Here is a 16841-nt window from a genome sequence, read left to right on the forward strand (position 1 = left end):
CCCTGTTTCCCCGAAAATAAGACATCCCCTGAAAATAAGACCTAGTGGAGGTTTTGCTGAATTGCTAAATATAAGGCCTCCCCCAAAAGTAAGACCTAGCCAAATTTTTGTTTGGAAGCATGCACGCCAAACAGAACACCTAAGCATGCAGGATCGGTAAATGTACATACCATAGATTGTTGTACATGGAAATAATGATAGTAACAAGAAATTCTTGATAAGATTCAGTGTTTGTCTAGTTATGCTGGTTTGTGATGACAACTACTGTACAGTGTATAATAAATGTTCATTTTTTTGTTCAACAATAAATGTGAATTCTTCTTCATGGAAAAATAAGACATCCCCTAAAAATAAGACCTAGTACATCTTTGAGAGCAACAATTAATATAAGACACTGTCTTATTTTCGGGGAAACATGGTATAAAAGACACACATTAAAACGTATTTCTATAAAATACATATTAAATACACAGGACAAAGATTAAAACACAGGACACGAGTTTAAAATTCATGCTTAAAACTGGCTGGACTAGTAGAATAGGAGGAGAGAAGAACTAGCGGGTCACTGTTTTCTCCTTCTGTTTGGTGACCTCGCTACTTCTGATCAATGTTTTGGGACTGCAGTTCAACCTATTTCTGTGATAACCCTATGCAAGGGATTCATCCACGTCTTGAGAAGAGAGATCAAAATCAGTCTTAGTTGACAAGACTGTCAACACATTGCAATATGTAGAACTATTTTTAACACACATTGCTGCTTTCGAAGGGGGGGGGGACCCAAAACTGGAAAATGTGGCAAAAGCCTCCCTGCACTATTATTTGTCATAGATACTATGCTGGTGCTTAAAAATTTGAATTAAGGATGCCTATCAAGCTGAACTGACGTCAATTTGCACAGCAGGCTTTCAAGATGAGCCAAAGTCTGAACAGATGGAAAGAACATATGCAGCCTTCATGGATGGATGCAGAGTCCAAGGTAACAAAGCAGCTGCAATTTCTAACCTGAGGTGTGCTGGGACTCTCAGACAGCCAGAGCTCTCATACGCCTGTAGACCGTTTTCGCCCAGCTACAGGTCCACTGTTTTCTATCAATGAACATAAGATACCTTACCAAGGTTTCCTCCTTTACTATTAGAGGTTGCTATTTACCTGTCATGACAAACCCTTAGGAATATTTTAAAACTAGGCACAGACCCAGCCCAAGATGTTTGGCTGAATTATATTCAGACTGCGTGTATAAAGTAGTACATATAAAACATAAACAAATTTCATTTTAAGACTAGGGTCCTATCTCCAAGGTATCTTATTATATATATATATATGAAAAAATTCTAATTTTTTAAAATAAAAATCTGAAATACGGAACACTTTCAGTCCCCAACATTTCAGGCAAGGGATACTCAACCGGTAATACTTTACAATAGGATCTCCATAAGTTGGGAGTCATCTTGAAGGCGCATATTTAAGAGGCAATGTATCATTTAAGATACAATTAAAGACCTAGCTTTTCTAGCAGGCCTACCCAATCAATTTTTAACTATGAATTATAAACTAATGTCCTGTCTTCACTGTATTTTAATCTTTGTTCCCTGTATTTTACTACATGTATTTTCATTATATGTTTTCTTTATTTCTGAATAAAAATTAAGTCTTAAGAAAAAGCACATAAGTAGGTGATAATATGCAAAAGATAATAAGAGCAAAATAAAATTCTCCCATGCACTCATATCCTCCAGAGATTGCAATTCCTTGTTTCCTGTCCCAACTCTGAAAGCATAAATTGTCATTCTTTGCAAACAAAACAGCTGCTGTGCAAACCAATGTCAGCATGCATAAACACATCCAAATTTGCACAACAATAGAGGCTGTCCTTCTATTGGAAACAATGGTATTGAGCCTTCCTAACCCAACCACCTCTGCATAAGATACAGAATCCCATCAATAAAGTGCTTCCAGCTTTGGAGTCATAATCATGTCAAATCAATAAACAGCTGATTGGACATGGCCTTCAAGAGGACTCATAAAAAAGAAGAGACATTTCGTCAACCTGTAACCCTTCACCAAGTCAAGCTTTTACATGAGAAGCGAACGGATATTGTACTCATGGGTCACTGAAATAGTGACAACTCTGCTTTCTGATAGTTCAACACAGAGAAACTCAAAATTATTGAAAAATATTAAAAGTATGTTCAGGCTATGGGTTTCCTTTGTGAGAGAAAAAGTAGGATATAAATAGATAATTCTGGTGATTATTATAATGATTACAATGATGATGATGATGAGCAGTTATATAGGACACATAAATGAATTCCGTGCTTAGATTTGGGTCCCATCTCCAAGATATCTCATTATACATATGCAAGTATTCCAAGATCCAAAAAAATTCAATTTTGAAAACATGTCTGGTTCTAAGTATTTTGGATAAGGGGTTTCCAGGTTTCCATCTTCAGAAAACAATCTTCCTGTAAACCCTTGAATTAAGGGTTTGAAATCATTTTCCAAACTCAAGTCATAGCCCTATATAAACCAAGAATATGTCCCCCAAAAACTTACATTGCAACTGAAAACTGTACAAGAATATAAGCTGCTGAGCAACAATTTTGTCAAAGTACTTTGCCCATCCTTATCACAGTTTTCATGACAGACACCCACAAAACATTATAAGAAATTAAAAGTGTTCCTGTAACAGCCACAGCTGAATGGTAGTAAGTATGTGTGATCCAGGAAAAAAAATGGTTCTACACTCTGTTCAAAAGTAGGGGGTGCTGGTGTTTCTAAAGTCATTTCCGAATTTTGAAGGCAAAAAGTTTGAAACTTTCCGAAACTTCCAAATCTTCGTATGTACCTCATTAATGGTAGACACGCATGTGCATGAAGGAAAACATTACTTATCAATGGGGAAAATTGAGGGGCTTCTCTCTCCCTCATTTTTGAGCTATCCTGATGAAACTTGCTACAGTGGTAGAACACATTTACCACTGTTAGCTCACCAAATTTCAGAATGTTTGACTTATCCTCAGATTTTTGGCGAATTTTCAAAGTTTTTATAAAAAAAACATTTTGTAATAACAAAAATTGGTTCCTGGTTTGAAAGTGCTATTTCCTGTTTAATTGGGTTGTCTTTACTTTGAAAGTTGTTGTTCTACTTCAGAAACTTTGTTTTTGTGGCTGAAACTTTGTTAAATTTGTGGAGAGACACTCAACAAACCATAATGTGCTATTAATAGAAAGATGTCACTAGCACAAAAAAAACGTTTTGGCAATGTTTTTATGACAGAACCAATTAGGAAATGGCATTTATTACCCAGGAACAGAAATCACAGTACACCATCAAACCGCTCCCTGAAGATGGCCATCAGCCTCTGAATAAGGAAATCTGTTCCTTGTTTGAAATTGTTATTTCCTGTTTAATTGGGTTTTCTGGGGCTGAGAGTGTGGTTTATATATACTATTATTTCCTTAACTCCTCTTTGCAGATTCCATGATTGTATATATTATAATAATTAGACTGTCCCTCAATGCCACAGATAGCTGCTGCAGCCCAATGCTTTCTGAGAAATGTAGTTCAGTGCAGGCATTATGGTGTCTCCTCGCTTCCCATTAAATTACTCACTTCAAAAGCGATTTAGATCCAAATTAGATCTGAATTTAACAAGCATACAGTCTACTGAACAGTGGTGTATACAGGCAAGTTCACTAGTGCTTAGAAGTTGAAGAAATGATTCACTGGAGGGAAAAAAGGATTCGTTATTAATGTGCCCTACTATAATGTCAATGATTAATAAGACCATTTGCAGTTACACGGCTAAAGAGGCAGTAATGGAAAAATATACAAAGCCATCATTTCAGCTAAGATAGTGAATAATAGCAGGGGAGGGGCAAGAGATAAATGTTAAGCAATATAAAGCATTTATAGCCTGTAAGGAATTAAAAGCTACCCTGTAAAATTTTCACTTGACACTTTGTTGTCAAACTGAGAAACAACTGGACAGATGATGGCAGAGGGGAGTTTGTGAACAGGCTCCCAAATAATCTGCATTTAAGACTAACAGATCCACTCATTCTTTCTTTCTTATATATATGCAAACACAGAGAGTTTTACATTAATGTGAGAAGATAGATGAGAAGATAGCTAGCTAAGAATGAGACCACCATTTAAGAACTCAGGGCTGTTACAGGGCTGAGCAAGGAATAACTTGTTTTAATTTGTACTTGGGTCATTAACTTGCTGGAGGACTTATTTGCAGGTCAGTGATCTTCCCAGATGATGACCAAATATAAAGATAATGCTTCATCATTTCCAATGTGTCACACTGTCATCTCCCCTCCACAATACTTGCTCAAGAGTCATACTATTTATTTTAAGATCTTTATGACAAATTCCATATTTTTTGTTTTCCATCTACTTCTGTCCCCACGTTCACTTGCACTGTTAAGAATGCTGTTAGTAGTAAATTCCTTATCACTCATAACCCTTTCTTTTGTAGTGTGTTGGATCAGAAGCAAATGGCACATGCTTAGACCTCATTAGAAGGTTGGATATTTTAGCCACCTTCAAGTTTTTTGGGTTCTTTTGTTAGGGGAGGAAGATCTTAAGGATTTATTTGGGTGGTATGTAGGTGTGTGTGTCTTAAAGTTCTCTGCCCACTTATGGAGACTCCCATAAATTTCGGAGGGTTTTCTTAGGTAACAGCAGGGCCGGCCCAACACGGAGGCCACGTGAGGCTGCCGCCTCGGGCGCAGGCCCGGGGGGGCGCTGTCAGGCGCCCTGGCCCCGCCTCCCACGCTGCGTGAGAGGCGGGGTCAGGGTGAGCTGCACGGGAGGCTCCCGCGCAGCTCAGCCTCGCCGGCCTGGCCTTTTCCAGGGGGCCAGACTGCAGCAAAGGTCCTTGCAGGCCGCGATCGCGGCCTGCAAGGACCTTTGCTGCAGTCTGGCCCCCTGGAAAAGGCCAGAGCGCGCTGGAAGGGAGGCAAGGCCCCGTCTGGGCGGAGCCTCGCCTCCCGGCCTGAGCGCCCTGGCCCCGCCTCTCACGCAGCGTGAGAGGCGGGGCCAGGATGAGCTGCGTGGGGGGCTGGGCCAGGGTTGGCCCCGCCTCCCGCGCAGCTCAGCTTGCCAGTCTGGCCTTTTCCAGGGGGCCAGACTGCAGCAAAGGTCCTTGCAGGCCGCGATCGTGGCCTGCAAGGACCTTTGCTGCAGTCTGGCCCCCTGGAAAAGGCCAGACTGGCAAGCTGAGCTGCGCGGGAGGCGGGGCCAACCCTGGCCCCGCCCCCCACGCCCTGGCCCCGCCTCTCATGCAGCGTGAGAGGCGGGGCCAGGGCACGGGAGGCGGGGCCCGCCGGCGGGGCGCAGGAGGCGGGGGGGTGCAATTTCCCCTCCCCGCTTTATATAAAAAAATATGTCCGGCCGGCCCTGGGTAACAGATACTCAGTTCCTTCCTCTGAAATACAAATACCATGTGCCATCCATTCCGATATTAACCAGGGCTAACCATGTTTAGTTTCCAAGAACAGAAAGGATCTGGTATGGTGAGAGTCTTTAGGCATAATTGTTATTCTAAGTAAACAATCAGATCTCATTTTCACTATTAGAAGAACTATAGAAGTTCTTAATCCAACAGCACCAACTTTCATACAGGAAATCCAACAATTCCTTGTAGCAAGATATATGGTATACATCCCAATTGCAATATTCAACACAAATCTAGCAATTGGTAGATATAATGATACCACTGCCAGTTGTTGAATTTGTGTTCACAGAAGGTCCATATACACATAAAATATACCTCTGATTAAATACCTAAAACCTGTCTGGTCAAGGGACCAGTAGCTTGACATGAAACACTTCAGCTACATTAGCCATAGTCCTGACTTGACACCAAATATGGAGATAATGTCAACACAGGAGGGTGGAACATTTATGAATTAAAGGTGTCACAAACCTATGCTAAATCCTTTCCCACCTTTGTCAACTGGAGACATAGCTATTTAGAAAGCTGTAACAAACATCAAATGCACAAAGACAGAGCCTTATTAATAACCAGCTATAACCTAATTCAGTTCCCTCCCTCTCACTCAGCAAGCTGGGGAGTGAACTGGCAGAAGGTTTCATACAATACAGACAATTGTCCTCTGTAGTCAATGCCTGTATGATTCATAAATGCAGTATTCAATTATTCATTACAATCTATTCTGTTTTTCATGGGAAAGCCACTGATTTTCTTACTGTATATAATGAAAACAGCCTTGTGATAGAGCACACTGATTTTATACATGTGCTCCAATGGCCCTTATTTACCAGGGACAGACACAGCTAAAGAGTACTTGTCACTGTTACATCACTATTCCTATTTTGAAAATGGAAAAGAATGGAGAGATATCATGCTTTGGAGGTGCAATTTTTCAGGGTTCAGTAATTTTTCCATGATCTCAAGAATATCAAACAGGAAAAGCCAGATTTTCGAGAGGGTAAAGTAAAAAAATGTACTTGACTCTACTACATACATTTGTAAATGCAGGCACATAGACAATTATTTTTATTATTGTATTTATTTATACCCCACTTTATCTCTCCCACAACAAACTATGTGCAAACCACTATCTTTGTTGTGATTTTATCAATTGCATATTTTAGGGCAGCTAGATATTTCAAAAACACCAGAAAACAGGCACCTCCTTTATTTTAATACACCCTGAGCAACTTGTTGCAATTAATGAATACAAATAGTTGGGCAGGCATAAGAAATTGAAAATAAAATAGTTGATGCTCTTTATCAAAATCTGGAGCATTTTCTAGAGGTTAATTACCACACCTTTAAAATAATATTACAGAGCTAAAGCAGAAGCAGAATAAGGGGATCAAACTGATGAAGAAGATGGTGGATCTTCTCTATTAGGAATAACTACAATATTTGGAACTGTTGAACTTAGAAAAATAATGAATACAAAAATTATGTATATTGGGCCTATTAGTGTGCTTCTTTTGCCATGAGGATGAAGACAGGGGCTCAGGTATCAAAATAACTATGTTGATGGTTGGGGATCAGGACCTCAGACACCAAGATCACTTGGGACAGCACTATATAAAAACTCTTACGTAGAAAAGCTGAAGAACTATCAGTCAATGAGGAACCATGCATATTAAATTATTAACAGTGTGGAGAAAACAGAGAAGAAACATTTCTCCTTATCTCTTTAATACCAGAATCTAGATGACCACCCACAATACAACTAAAAAGAGATCGACTCAGGATTTCAGCCTTGTTCATAACAGTCTAGAACTGAGGAACAATTGGCAGGAATCCTACCGTCATTCTCAATTGTGCATATTTTAGTGTGCAAAGCTAAATTCCTCAGTTCCAAATCTGCTGCAAGAGAAACAACGAGCAGATGTAAGTAGATGAGAGAAGAAACCTTTCTCCTTCTCTCATTGATACTAGAACCGAGGGTGATCCTACAAGTCAGCAGGCACTGCTACATTTGTAGTGGCACAGGTCACAGGACATTATCACATGAGAGTCAGGGTGTGCATTTGTGACTGTTTAACAGTGTGTTATTGTGCTGTTTATTACACAACATCATTGCACTAGTGGCATTTCAGGGTCACTCCCATTGTTTGGCCATACCCTTTAATTTAAGAGGGAAACCTGTGGATTGGCTCCTAAAAACAGTACATTTTAGTGTTGACACTGGTGCTATAAGTAATTAGCACTACTTCTGCTATACTGGATGAAGCCACATGATGGTGAGCATGCATTGTAGCTATAACTTTTCTGCTTCCTTGTTCTCAAGCTGTGGCCATTCAATGGAGAGGACCTCCAGCTACATTGCCATAAGGTTCCCCTTTTGCTCAATTCACCTGCTTTATCTCTCTCTCTCCCTCTCCCTCACACACACACACACACACACACACACACACACACACACTTTCTTTTATTCAGCTGTGCAATTTTGCAGGTTTTTCTGGTGCCATTCTGCTTTTTCATGTCTTGCATAAGCATTCCATTATCATGTGATATACTGCTAATTGGTTGGGTCTCGCAGAAGCAGAGGCAGCAGGAGGACATTTTTGCTCCCTGGCTTCAGGTCGGATTTGGCTAAGATTTGGCTAAGATTTTAAACTGAATGTGGGCTTGGCTCCTGTGGTCAAAGTCTAACTGTTGTGTGACTGTTGTGTTGAAAGAGAGCCAGGTACTTAAGTTGATTGTCAGCAGGCATTGTCCCCTGTTAATTGAGTTTCTGGGAAAGCTTTATTTGCCAAAAACAACTTTACTAACTATCCTTTGCAGTACATACAGGAAACAAAACAACATCAACAAATACACAAAGAGGTGGTTTGGGGCAGTCTGCACATAAAGTGCATGCATATTACTTAACTGTACAAAGATCCCACTTGGCCACCACACTCACCAAGAGATGCAACAAAAGCAAAACATTCCCATCACATGCACCAGCTGTGGCATGTTCCGCTTTTTCACACAAAAACTACTCAACTACATCTGCTCCAAATGCAAACAAATGACTCTGATGGAGCAGAGGATCCAACAGCTCGAGCACCGTATTAAGACCCTTAAGGACATTCAGGCACTCGAGCTCTTCTTGGACACTGCACAACACGCTGCTGTAGATCTGCAGCCTGCATCACACCAACACCACCATGACCATGATCAGGAACCTTATGGGGAGATCAACTCAAAGGTAGACAACCCTCAGGCTTGGAAGGAGGTCACCCATAGGAGGAGACACAGGACCAGGCAGCCTCCACAGAACTCCTCTGCTCAGCTGCATTTACACAACAGATTTGAAATTCTTACATCATTAACATACAATCAGGAAACACATCTTGTGGAGGACCACAGTTTCTTAGATACCACTCAGTGGACCAGCCTTGATCAATGCGCAGGGGATAGCCCTGACGGGAACAGTGCATCACCACATTCACACTTATGTAATCATGCAAATGCTCCATCCCCAATCGTAGACCAGGAGCAACAGGAACATCCTTGGGAGAGTAATGGGCTCTTGGATGTATCTCAATGGATTGTCATTGATGAATGCATTGGGGATGTTGAGGAGGAGGACAACACTTTACACCTACATGATTCACTTCAACAGGAACACTCTTCAGGGGACATACACACTGTCTTGTACAAAAGGGACCCTGTCAATCTTCAAAGGAAACAGGTCTTGGTAGTAGGTGACTCCCTCCTTAGAGGAACGGAAGCCATCATTTCCAGACCGGATGGGATGGCTCGAGAAACATGCTGCCTCCCGGGGGCAAAAATACACCATATCACTCAGAGGCTCAGCAGGCTCCTAAAGCCCCACCACCCTCCCCACCTCATGTTGATTCATGTAGGTACCAATGACACCGCTAGGCATACTTTTCAAAAGATCACAAATGATTTTCGAGCTCTGGGAACAAAGCTAAAACTGTATAATGTACATGTGATCTTTTCATCCCTCCTCCCCGTTGTAGGACACGGCTCTACAAGGGCTGGAAAAATAGTACAGGTCAATAACTGGCTCAGAAAATGGTGTCAAGAGGAGCATTTTGGCTTCCTTGACCATGGTCTACTCTTCCAAGAGGATGGACTACTAGCAAGTGATGGGGTGCATCTCACACAAGTAGGAAAACATCTTTTTGCACACAGACTCACAAACCTCATCAGGCGCACTTTAAACTAGATCCACTGGGGGAGGGGAACAACAGCCTAGCGAACACTATATTACCCACAATCATAGGGAACCGCCAAAAGGCTAAACAGAGGGCTGCACAAACACAGCAAGGACCAAGTACAGAGAGCACAATAATCCCAAATAAACAGCTCGAGGGGAGGTCACAGGGGCTTACATGTCTTTACACCAATGCTCAGAGCATGGGAAATAAGCAAGACGAACTCCAACTCTTAGCACAGCACCACACATACGATGTCATAGGCATCACTGAAACCTGGTGGGATGACTCCCATCACTGGAATTTAGCCATTGAGGGCTATAACCTCTTTCACAGAAATAGAACAAAGGGGAGAGGAGGGGGAGTAGCTTTATATGTCAAAAACAGTTACGTTGCAGAAGAAATGCAAGACTGTAATCCGGGAAACCAGCTTGAAAGCATCTGGATAAGAATCAAGGGAACCGGGACTCAAAAAGATCTTGTTGTGGGTGTCTACTACAGACCTCCGAGTCAGGATGAAGGACTTGATGAAGCCTTCTGTCAACAGCTGACCAAACAGGCACAAAGAAGAGATATAGTAGTCATGGACGATTTCAATTATCCCGATATCTGCTGGAAAACAAATTCAGCCAAGAGTACAAAGTCCAACAAATTCCTCACTTGCCTTGCAGACAATTTTATGGTACAGAAGGTAGAAGAGGCAACAAGGGGATCAGCAACTCTTGATCTAATCTTAACAAATGTGGAAGACCTGATCAATACAGTTGAAGTGGTTGGATCCTTAGGGGCAAGTGATCATGTGCTCTTGCAGTTTGCAATAAAAAGGAATGCTGAAACTAAGACAAGTCAAACACGCATTCTGGGCTTTAAGAGAGCTGACTTCCAAAAAATGAAGGAATTACTGAGCGGCATTCCATGGACACCAATATTAAAAAACAAGGGAGTTAAGGATGGATGGGAGTTTTTCAAAAGTGAAATAACTCAAGGCGCAAATGCAAACAGTGCCAACAAAGAAGAAAAATAAGACAAGTGCAAAGAACTTCTAACTGAGCTAAAGCTCAAAAGTGATATGCACAAGAAGTGGAAAAGGGGAGAAATCACCAAAGAAGAATTCAAACGTATAGCCAACACCGGTAGGGAAAAGGTTCGCAAGGCTAAAGCGCTAAATGAGCTCAGGCTCGCCAGGGACATTAAAAACAACAAAAAAGGCTTTTTTGCTTACGTTGGTAGAAAAAGGAAGAAAAAGGAGGCGATAGGGCCACTGCAAGGAGAAGATGGGGTGATGGTGACAGGGGATAGGGAAAAGGCAGAACTGCTTAATGCCTTCTTTGCCTCAGTCTTCTCACAAAAAGAAAGCCATCTTCAACCTCAGCAACATGGAATGGACGAAGGATTGGGGAAAATCCAACCCCAAATAGGGAAACAAGTTGTCCAGGAACACCTGGCCGCTCTAAACGAATTCAAATCCCCAGGGCCAGATCAACTACATCCAAGAGTACTGAAGGAACTAGCGGAAGTTATTTCAGAACCACTGGCAATTATCTTCGAGAGTTCTTGGAGAACGGGAGAAGTCCCAGCAGATTGGAGGAGGGCGAATGTGGTCCCTATCTTCAAGAAGGGAAAAAAAGAACGACCCAAACAATTACCGTCCGGTCAGCCTCACGTCGATACCAGGCAAGATTCTGGAAAAGATCATTAAGGAAGTGGTCTGCGAACACTTAGAAACAAATACGGTCATTGCTAATAGTCAACACGGATTTACCAAAAACAAGTCATGCCAGACTAATCTGATCTCTTTATATTACAAGTTGGGTCGATACAGGGAATGCTGTGGATGTAGCGTACCTGGATTTCAGTAAGGCCTTCGACAAAGTCCCCCACGACCTTCTGGCAAACAAACTAGTAAAATGTGGGCTAGACAAAACTACGGTTAGGTGGATCTGTAATTGGCTAAGCGAACGAACCCAAAGGGTGCTCACCAATGCATCGTCTTCATCTTGGAAAGAAGTCACGAGTGGAGTGCCGCAGGGCTCCGTCCTGGGCCCGGTTCTTTTCAACATCTTTATTAACGACTTAGATGAAGGGTTAGAAGGCACGATCATCAAGTTTGCAGACAACACAAAACTGGGAGGGATAGCCAACACTCCAGAAGACAGGAGCAGAATTCAAAACGATCTTGACAGACTAGAGAGATGGGCCGAAACTAACAAAATGAAGTTCAACAGGGACAAATGCAAGATACTTCACTTCGGCAGAAAAAATGGAAATCAAAGATACAGAATGGGGGACGCCTGGCTTGACAGCAGTGTGTGCGAAAAAGACCTTGGAGTCCTCGTGGACAACAAGTTAAACATGAGCCAACAACGTGATGCGGCAGCTAAAAAAGCCAACGGGATTCTGGCCTGCATCAATAGGGGAATAGCGTCTAGATCCAGGGAAGTCATGCTCCCCCTCTATTCTGCCTTGGTCAGACCACACCTGGAATACTGTGTCCAATTTTGGGCACCGCAGTTGAAGGGAGATGTTGACAAGCTGGAAAGCGTCCAGAGGAGGGTGACTAAAATGATCAAGGGTCTGGAGAACAAGCCCTATGAGGAGCGGCTTAAAGAGCTGGGCATGTTTAGCCTGCAGAAGAGAAGGCTGAGAGGAGACATGATAGCCATGTACAAATATGTCATAAGGAGGAGGGAGCAAGCTTGTTTTCTGCTGCCCTGGAGACTAGGACACGGAACAATGGCTTCAAACTACAGGAAAGGAGATTCCACCTGAACATCAGGAAGAACTTCCTCACTGTGAGAGCTGTTCGGCAGTGGAACTCTCTCCCCCGCCCTGTGGTTGAGGCTCCTTCTTTGGAGGCTTTTAAGCAGAGGCTGTCGGGGGTGCTTTGAATGCGATTTCCTGCTTCTTAGCAGCGGGTTGAACTGGATGGCCCATGAGATCTCTTCCAACTCTACTATTCTATGATTCTATGATTCTAATATTCCTGAAAGGTTACTACTTCTTGTGTTCAGCTAACAGTGTTGTGTTGTTAACCAGGACTGCCTTGTGAATGTGAATACACATCTTTAATCATGATGTGATGTGCTGCATTCAAATTGACAAATATTGTCACTGATTGGAACTCTGAGTTCTGTTGTGGCCTCAGCACTCCAAAACCAGATTTGACACTAATAATGAAACCACCCCCCAGCAGCATAAACTAATGTGTATAAAGCTGGGATTTGCAATTCATTGACATACATATCTATTATGATGGGAGGTACGAAGAGATATGTTATCATGCAACTGTGAAATTATGTACTTTCAAAAACACAAATGGCATGTTCAAGTGATAATGAGCCAAATGCACCAGGAAAGGACAAGGAGGGGTGTTTTGCAAGGTGGTGCGGTAAACAGAACATTCTGTTCACAGAGCACTATTAGAGCAGGGCTGAGCTTCTATCCCTGTCCCGCGGTGCCTGCCAGGACACAGGGGGTGGGGCTAGAGGAGGGGTAGGGCCTCTTCCCAAGTGCCTGACAGGGCTGAACCTCTATACCCCACCCCCGTGCTCTAACAAGCGCCTCAGGAAGGTATACAGAGGTTCAGCCCTGTCTCGCGCTCTTGGGAAGAGGCCCCACCCCCGGCCCTAGCCATGCCCCCTATGTCCAACAGGTGCCTCAGATGCTCAGCCCTGTCTCTGGCACTTGGGAAGAAGCACCACCCCTCCCCTGGCCCCGCCCCCGTGTCCTAATAGGTGCCATTACCGCCCCCTGGATCACTGCAGCGCCCACCAGGGGGCGATAGCACCCACTTTGGGAATCACCATATTAGAGGGACCAAGAGAAAGGAAGAAGGGCGATATCAATGTGTTCCAGTTTTCACAGAGAATGGGACTGTGGTGCTAATAGACATTATTAGACCATCATGCAGTAATGGCCACTGTACAACTATGCACTACATACTAAATAGAAGCTGACTCAGAATGGACAATAAAAGAAATAATTCTTAATTTTCTGGCATTTGTTACTATAAAATATAGTAGTGTCCAACTTGTAACTTCTAACTTTCTGAGTAATTATAACATGTTGCCATCACAAAATATACTGATTTGAAACTAGGTCCATCATTTTGAAACACCCTGTATTCCATCCATAACTCAGAAATTGTTACTTCCAGATAACATTACGATATCAAGACCTTTCCTTTCAAATTTATTTTGGAAAACAAAACAGTTCCTGTTCTTTCTGTTTAATATGTTCTTAATGAGCCACACTGAAGTCAAAGCATTCAAATACTGTATTTTTCGCTTTATAAGACACACTTCCCCCCCCCCCCCAAAATAGAGGGGAAAAGTCAGTGCGTCTTATAAACGCAATATGACCTCACGTGGGGCTGTCCTCCTCCTCCTCCTCCTCCCCCCCTGGCTGCTGAGGGCGGGCCTCTCTCGCTCTTTCTTGCCTTCTCCTTCCCTCCCTTCCCTCCGAGGCAGAGTAGGCCCCGCAGGAGCGTGGGGTCATCTTTTAGTTCAAATTATTTTTCCCCATTTTCCTCCTCTGAAAACTAGGTGCGTCTTATCATCAGGTGCATCTTATAAAGCGAAAAATACGGTAATTACTTCCTAGTCTTCAGTTCAAAATGATAAGATGCTAAAATTTGTCATCCAAATTTTGAAAGTAAATGTATTACTTGAATAATACAAGTATCAAGCTATAATTTTAGGAATCAAACCTTTTCAGTGATAGAATTTCTTCAATTCACTATTAAATGCATTTATCTGAAACTGTAAAATGTATTGTATAAAGTTCAATTTTTATTTTAAAATTGTTCTTGCTTGGTGACACTGTTTGATGCACATAATACTTTGCCCAAGAACATATTCAGGAATCTAACTAAAGAATATCTAGATCTGAAGGTGGTTCTTATTTTAGTGAGCCCTCTAGGATGCAGTTAGGCCTTGGACACAGAAGGAAACAAGGCTGTACAACACTGGCAGCAGAAGGCTGTGGACTGTATGAAATGCCTGGATAAGCCAGGCACTGCACTAGCTATTTCTTTCCAGTATGATGAGGAACCATTGCTGAGCATCGGTTCTCCTTCCTTCCTTTCATATGCTTGTTCCAAGTTTTAAAGAAATGTTTACACATGACAAAATAATGTCCCTCTTCAAACAAATCAACATATAGGCATTCACAGCATACAATGTTTATATTTGGGAAAGATGGTGTCAATTAAGAGTGAGTAGTTCCTAGGGATGTAAATCTAAACTATTTTACTCTTGCATGAGAAAATGAAGAATTTGAAAAGTTTTCTCTCCTTCTAGTAAGCCCTATTATATTTTTTCCCCGTGTGCATTTTTCTTTTTTAAACAGCTTTCATTTGGGACATTTTCCCACTCCCACATACCGTTTCCCCTAAAATAAGACATCCCCAGAAAATAAGACCTAGTAGAGGTTTTGCTGAATTGCTAAATATAAGGCCTCTCCCAAAATTAAGACCTAGCAAAGATTTTGTTTGGAAGCATGCCCGCCGAACAGAACATGGAAATATTGGTAGTAACAAGAAATTCTTGATAGGATTCACAGTTTGTCTGGTTATGCTGGTTTATGATGACAACTACTGTACAGTATATAATAAATGTTCATTTTTTTGTTCAACAATAAATGTGAATTCTTTTTCATGGAAAAATAAGACATCCCCTGAAAATAAGACCTAGGTCATCTTTGGGAACAAAAATTAATATAAGACACTGTCTTATTTTCGGGGAAACACGGTAGAGATTTCAAAAATTCATGCCACTGTTTCCTTTTCTCCAAAGCTCAAAACAGGAATGGGGCAGAGAAGTAAAATAATAAATACTATTTTAAATCTTTATTCAGGTAAAGTTTTTAACAATGAAATGTAATATAAACAGATTTTTCCTTTATGTGCGAGTGTTGCATGCTGAAGCCTAGCTTTAAAATGTAAATGTCAGCTAAAATTAAATTGTTTAAAATGACTATCTTGTAGTGTAAATGCAACTAAATTAGATTTTTTAGCCCAATGATTAGCTCAACATGCTTTCCCCATCTCTGTAGCCAACATACCTTCTTCCCATCTCCATTATCCTCACCAACATAGGAGAGTTTCCTCCGGACATAGAAAAGCATATCATCCTGCCGGGAAGCCAATTTCTCCATAAAGTAGGTGGAAAACATCCATGTCCAAAATACGATGCGGTCATCTTTGAAACATCCTAAAAGAAAAAAAATGCAAATTAGGTACTACTGCACTTGTTTTGTTTCATTATCAGTCTCTTCCGATTCATTTCGAAATCTGATCCTGTTTAGTCATAGCAGTTGGATGAAATCATTATTATTCAGATGCTTACCATGATGTGAATGAAAGGTGAATAACATGCCCTTTAGTATGGAAGAGAGCCAAAATTCATCACAACTCTGCTGTGTGTGGCAGTGAAGCAAGCTACTGCAAGCAAGTCAAATCAAATCAAATCCATGAAAGTCACACTCTGTTTCCCACACTGTTTGACAGTTATATCACTTAGAATATTACCACTCAAAGGGGTGTCAGGGACCAGTGCTGGTCCATGAACCATCAGCTGTCAGTCTGCAGCAAGTTTCCAAGGAGGAAAGAAAAATGTTGCAGCCAATGAATATAAATATAATAGCACATAATGGCAAATCCCCACATCAGATATCCTGAGAAGAACTCATTTGGAAAACACTGATCCTACTCATGGACAGACAACAGTACTGACTACCAAGATCAGAGACTCTGTAGCAGGGAATTCATGAGCAAAGATGGATAAAGAACAACTTCTTCAACACTGAAGAACTGTAGACAACTCTCATCGCACCCAACACATATGCATATACATTCACAAACATGTGGACAATTTCAACAGAAAGGAGAAAACCATGAAATTAAACAAAATCTGGCTATCAGTATTTAAAAAACTCTAAAATCAGGACAATAAAGAGCAAGACCCAAAAAGCAGGGGAATTCCAGAAAAGAATCAATCACGGCCAGCTAACACCTCCCAACAAAGGATTCCCCCAGCAGTAACCAGCCAGGCATTGAATCTGCATTAAGCTTTTCAGGCCAACTCTGCTCTCCACTTAATTAATGGCAAGTTACCCAAGTCCGCTCCATTCATCTGTTTCTAATTCCTGGGACATATACCAAATTCAA

General features: G+C 41.7%; 1 protein-coding gene across 2 annotated transcripts in view; it reads right to left on the reverse strand.

Moving 5' to 3' along the window:
• Window positions 1-16841, reverse strand: part of kiaa0930 (KIAA0930 ortholog) — a 59143-nt gene that overhangs the window by 17324 nt on the left and 24978 nt on the right. For both annotated transcript variants that reach the window (XM_008111392.3, XM_003221409.4), the window contains exon 2: window positions 15737-15885. In XM_008111392.3, the coding sequence (XP_008109599.1) occupies window positions 15737-15885 (149 nt within the window). The remainder of the gene's footprint in view (window positions 1-15736; window positions 15886-16841) is intronic.

This window comes from Anolis carolinensis, chromosome 5 (assembly GCF_035594765.1).
Source record: "Anolis carolinensis isolate JA03-04 chromosome 5, rAnoCar3.1.pri, whole genome shotgun sequence".
NCBI lineage: Eukaryota > Metazoa > Chordata > Lepidosauria > Squamata > Dactyloidae > Anolis > Anolis carolinensis.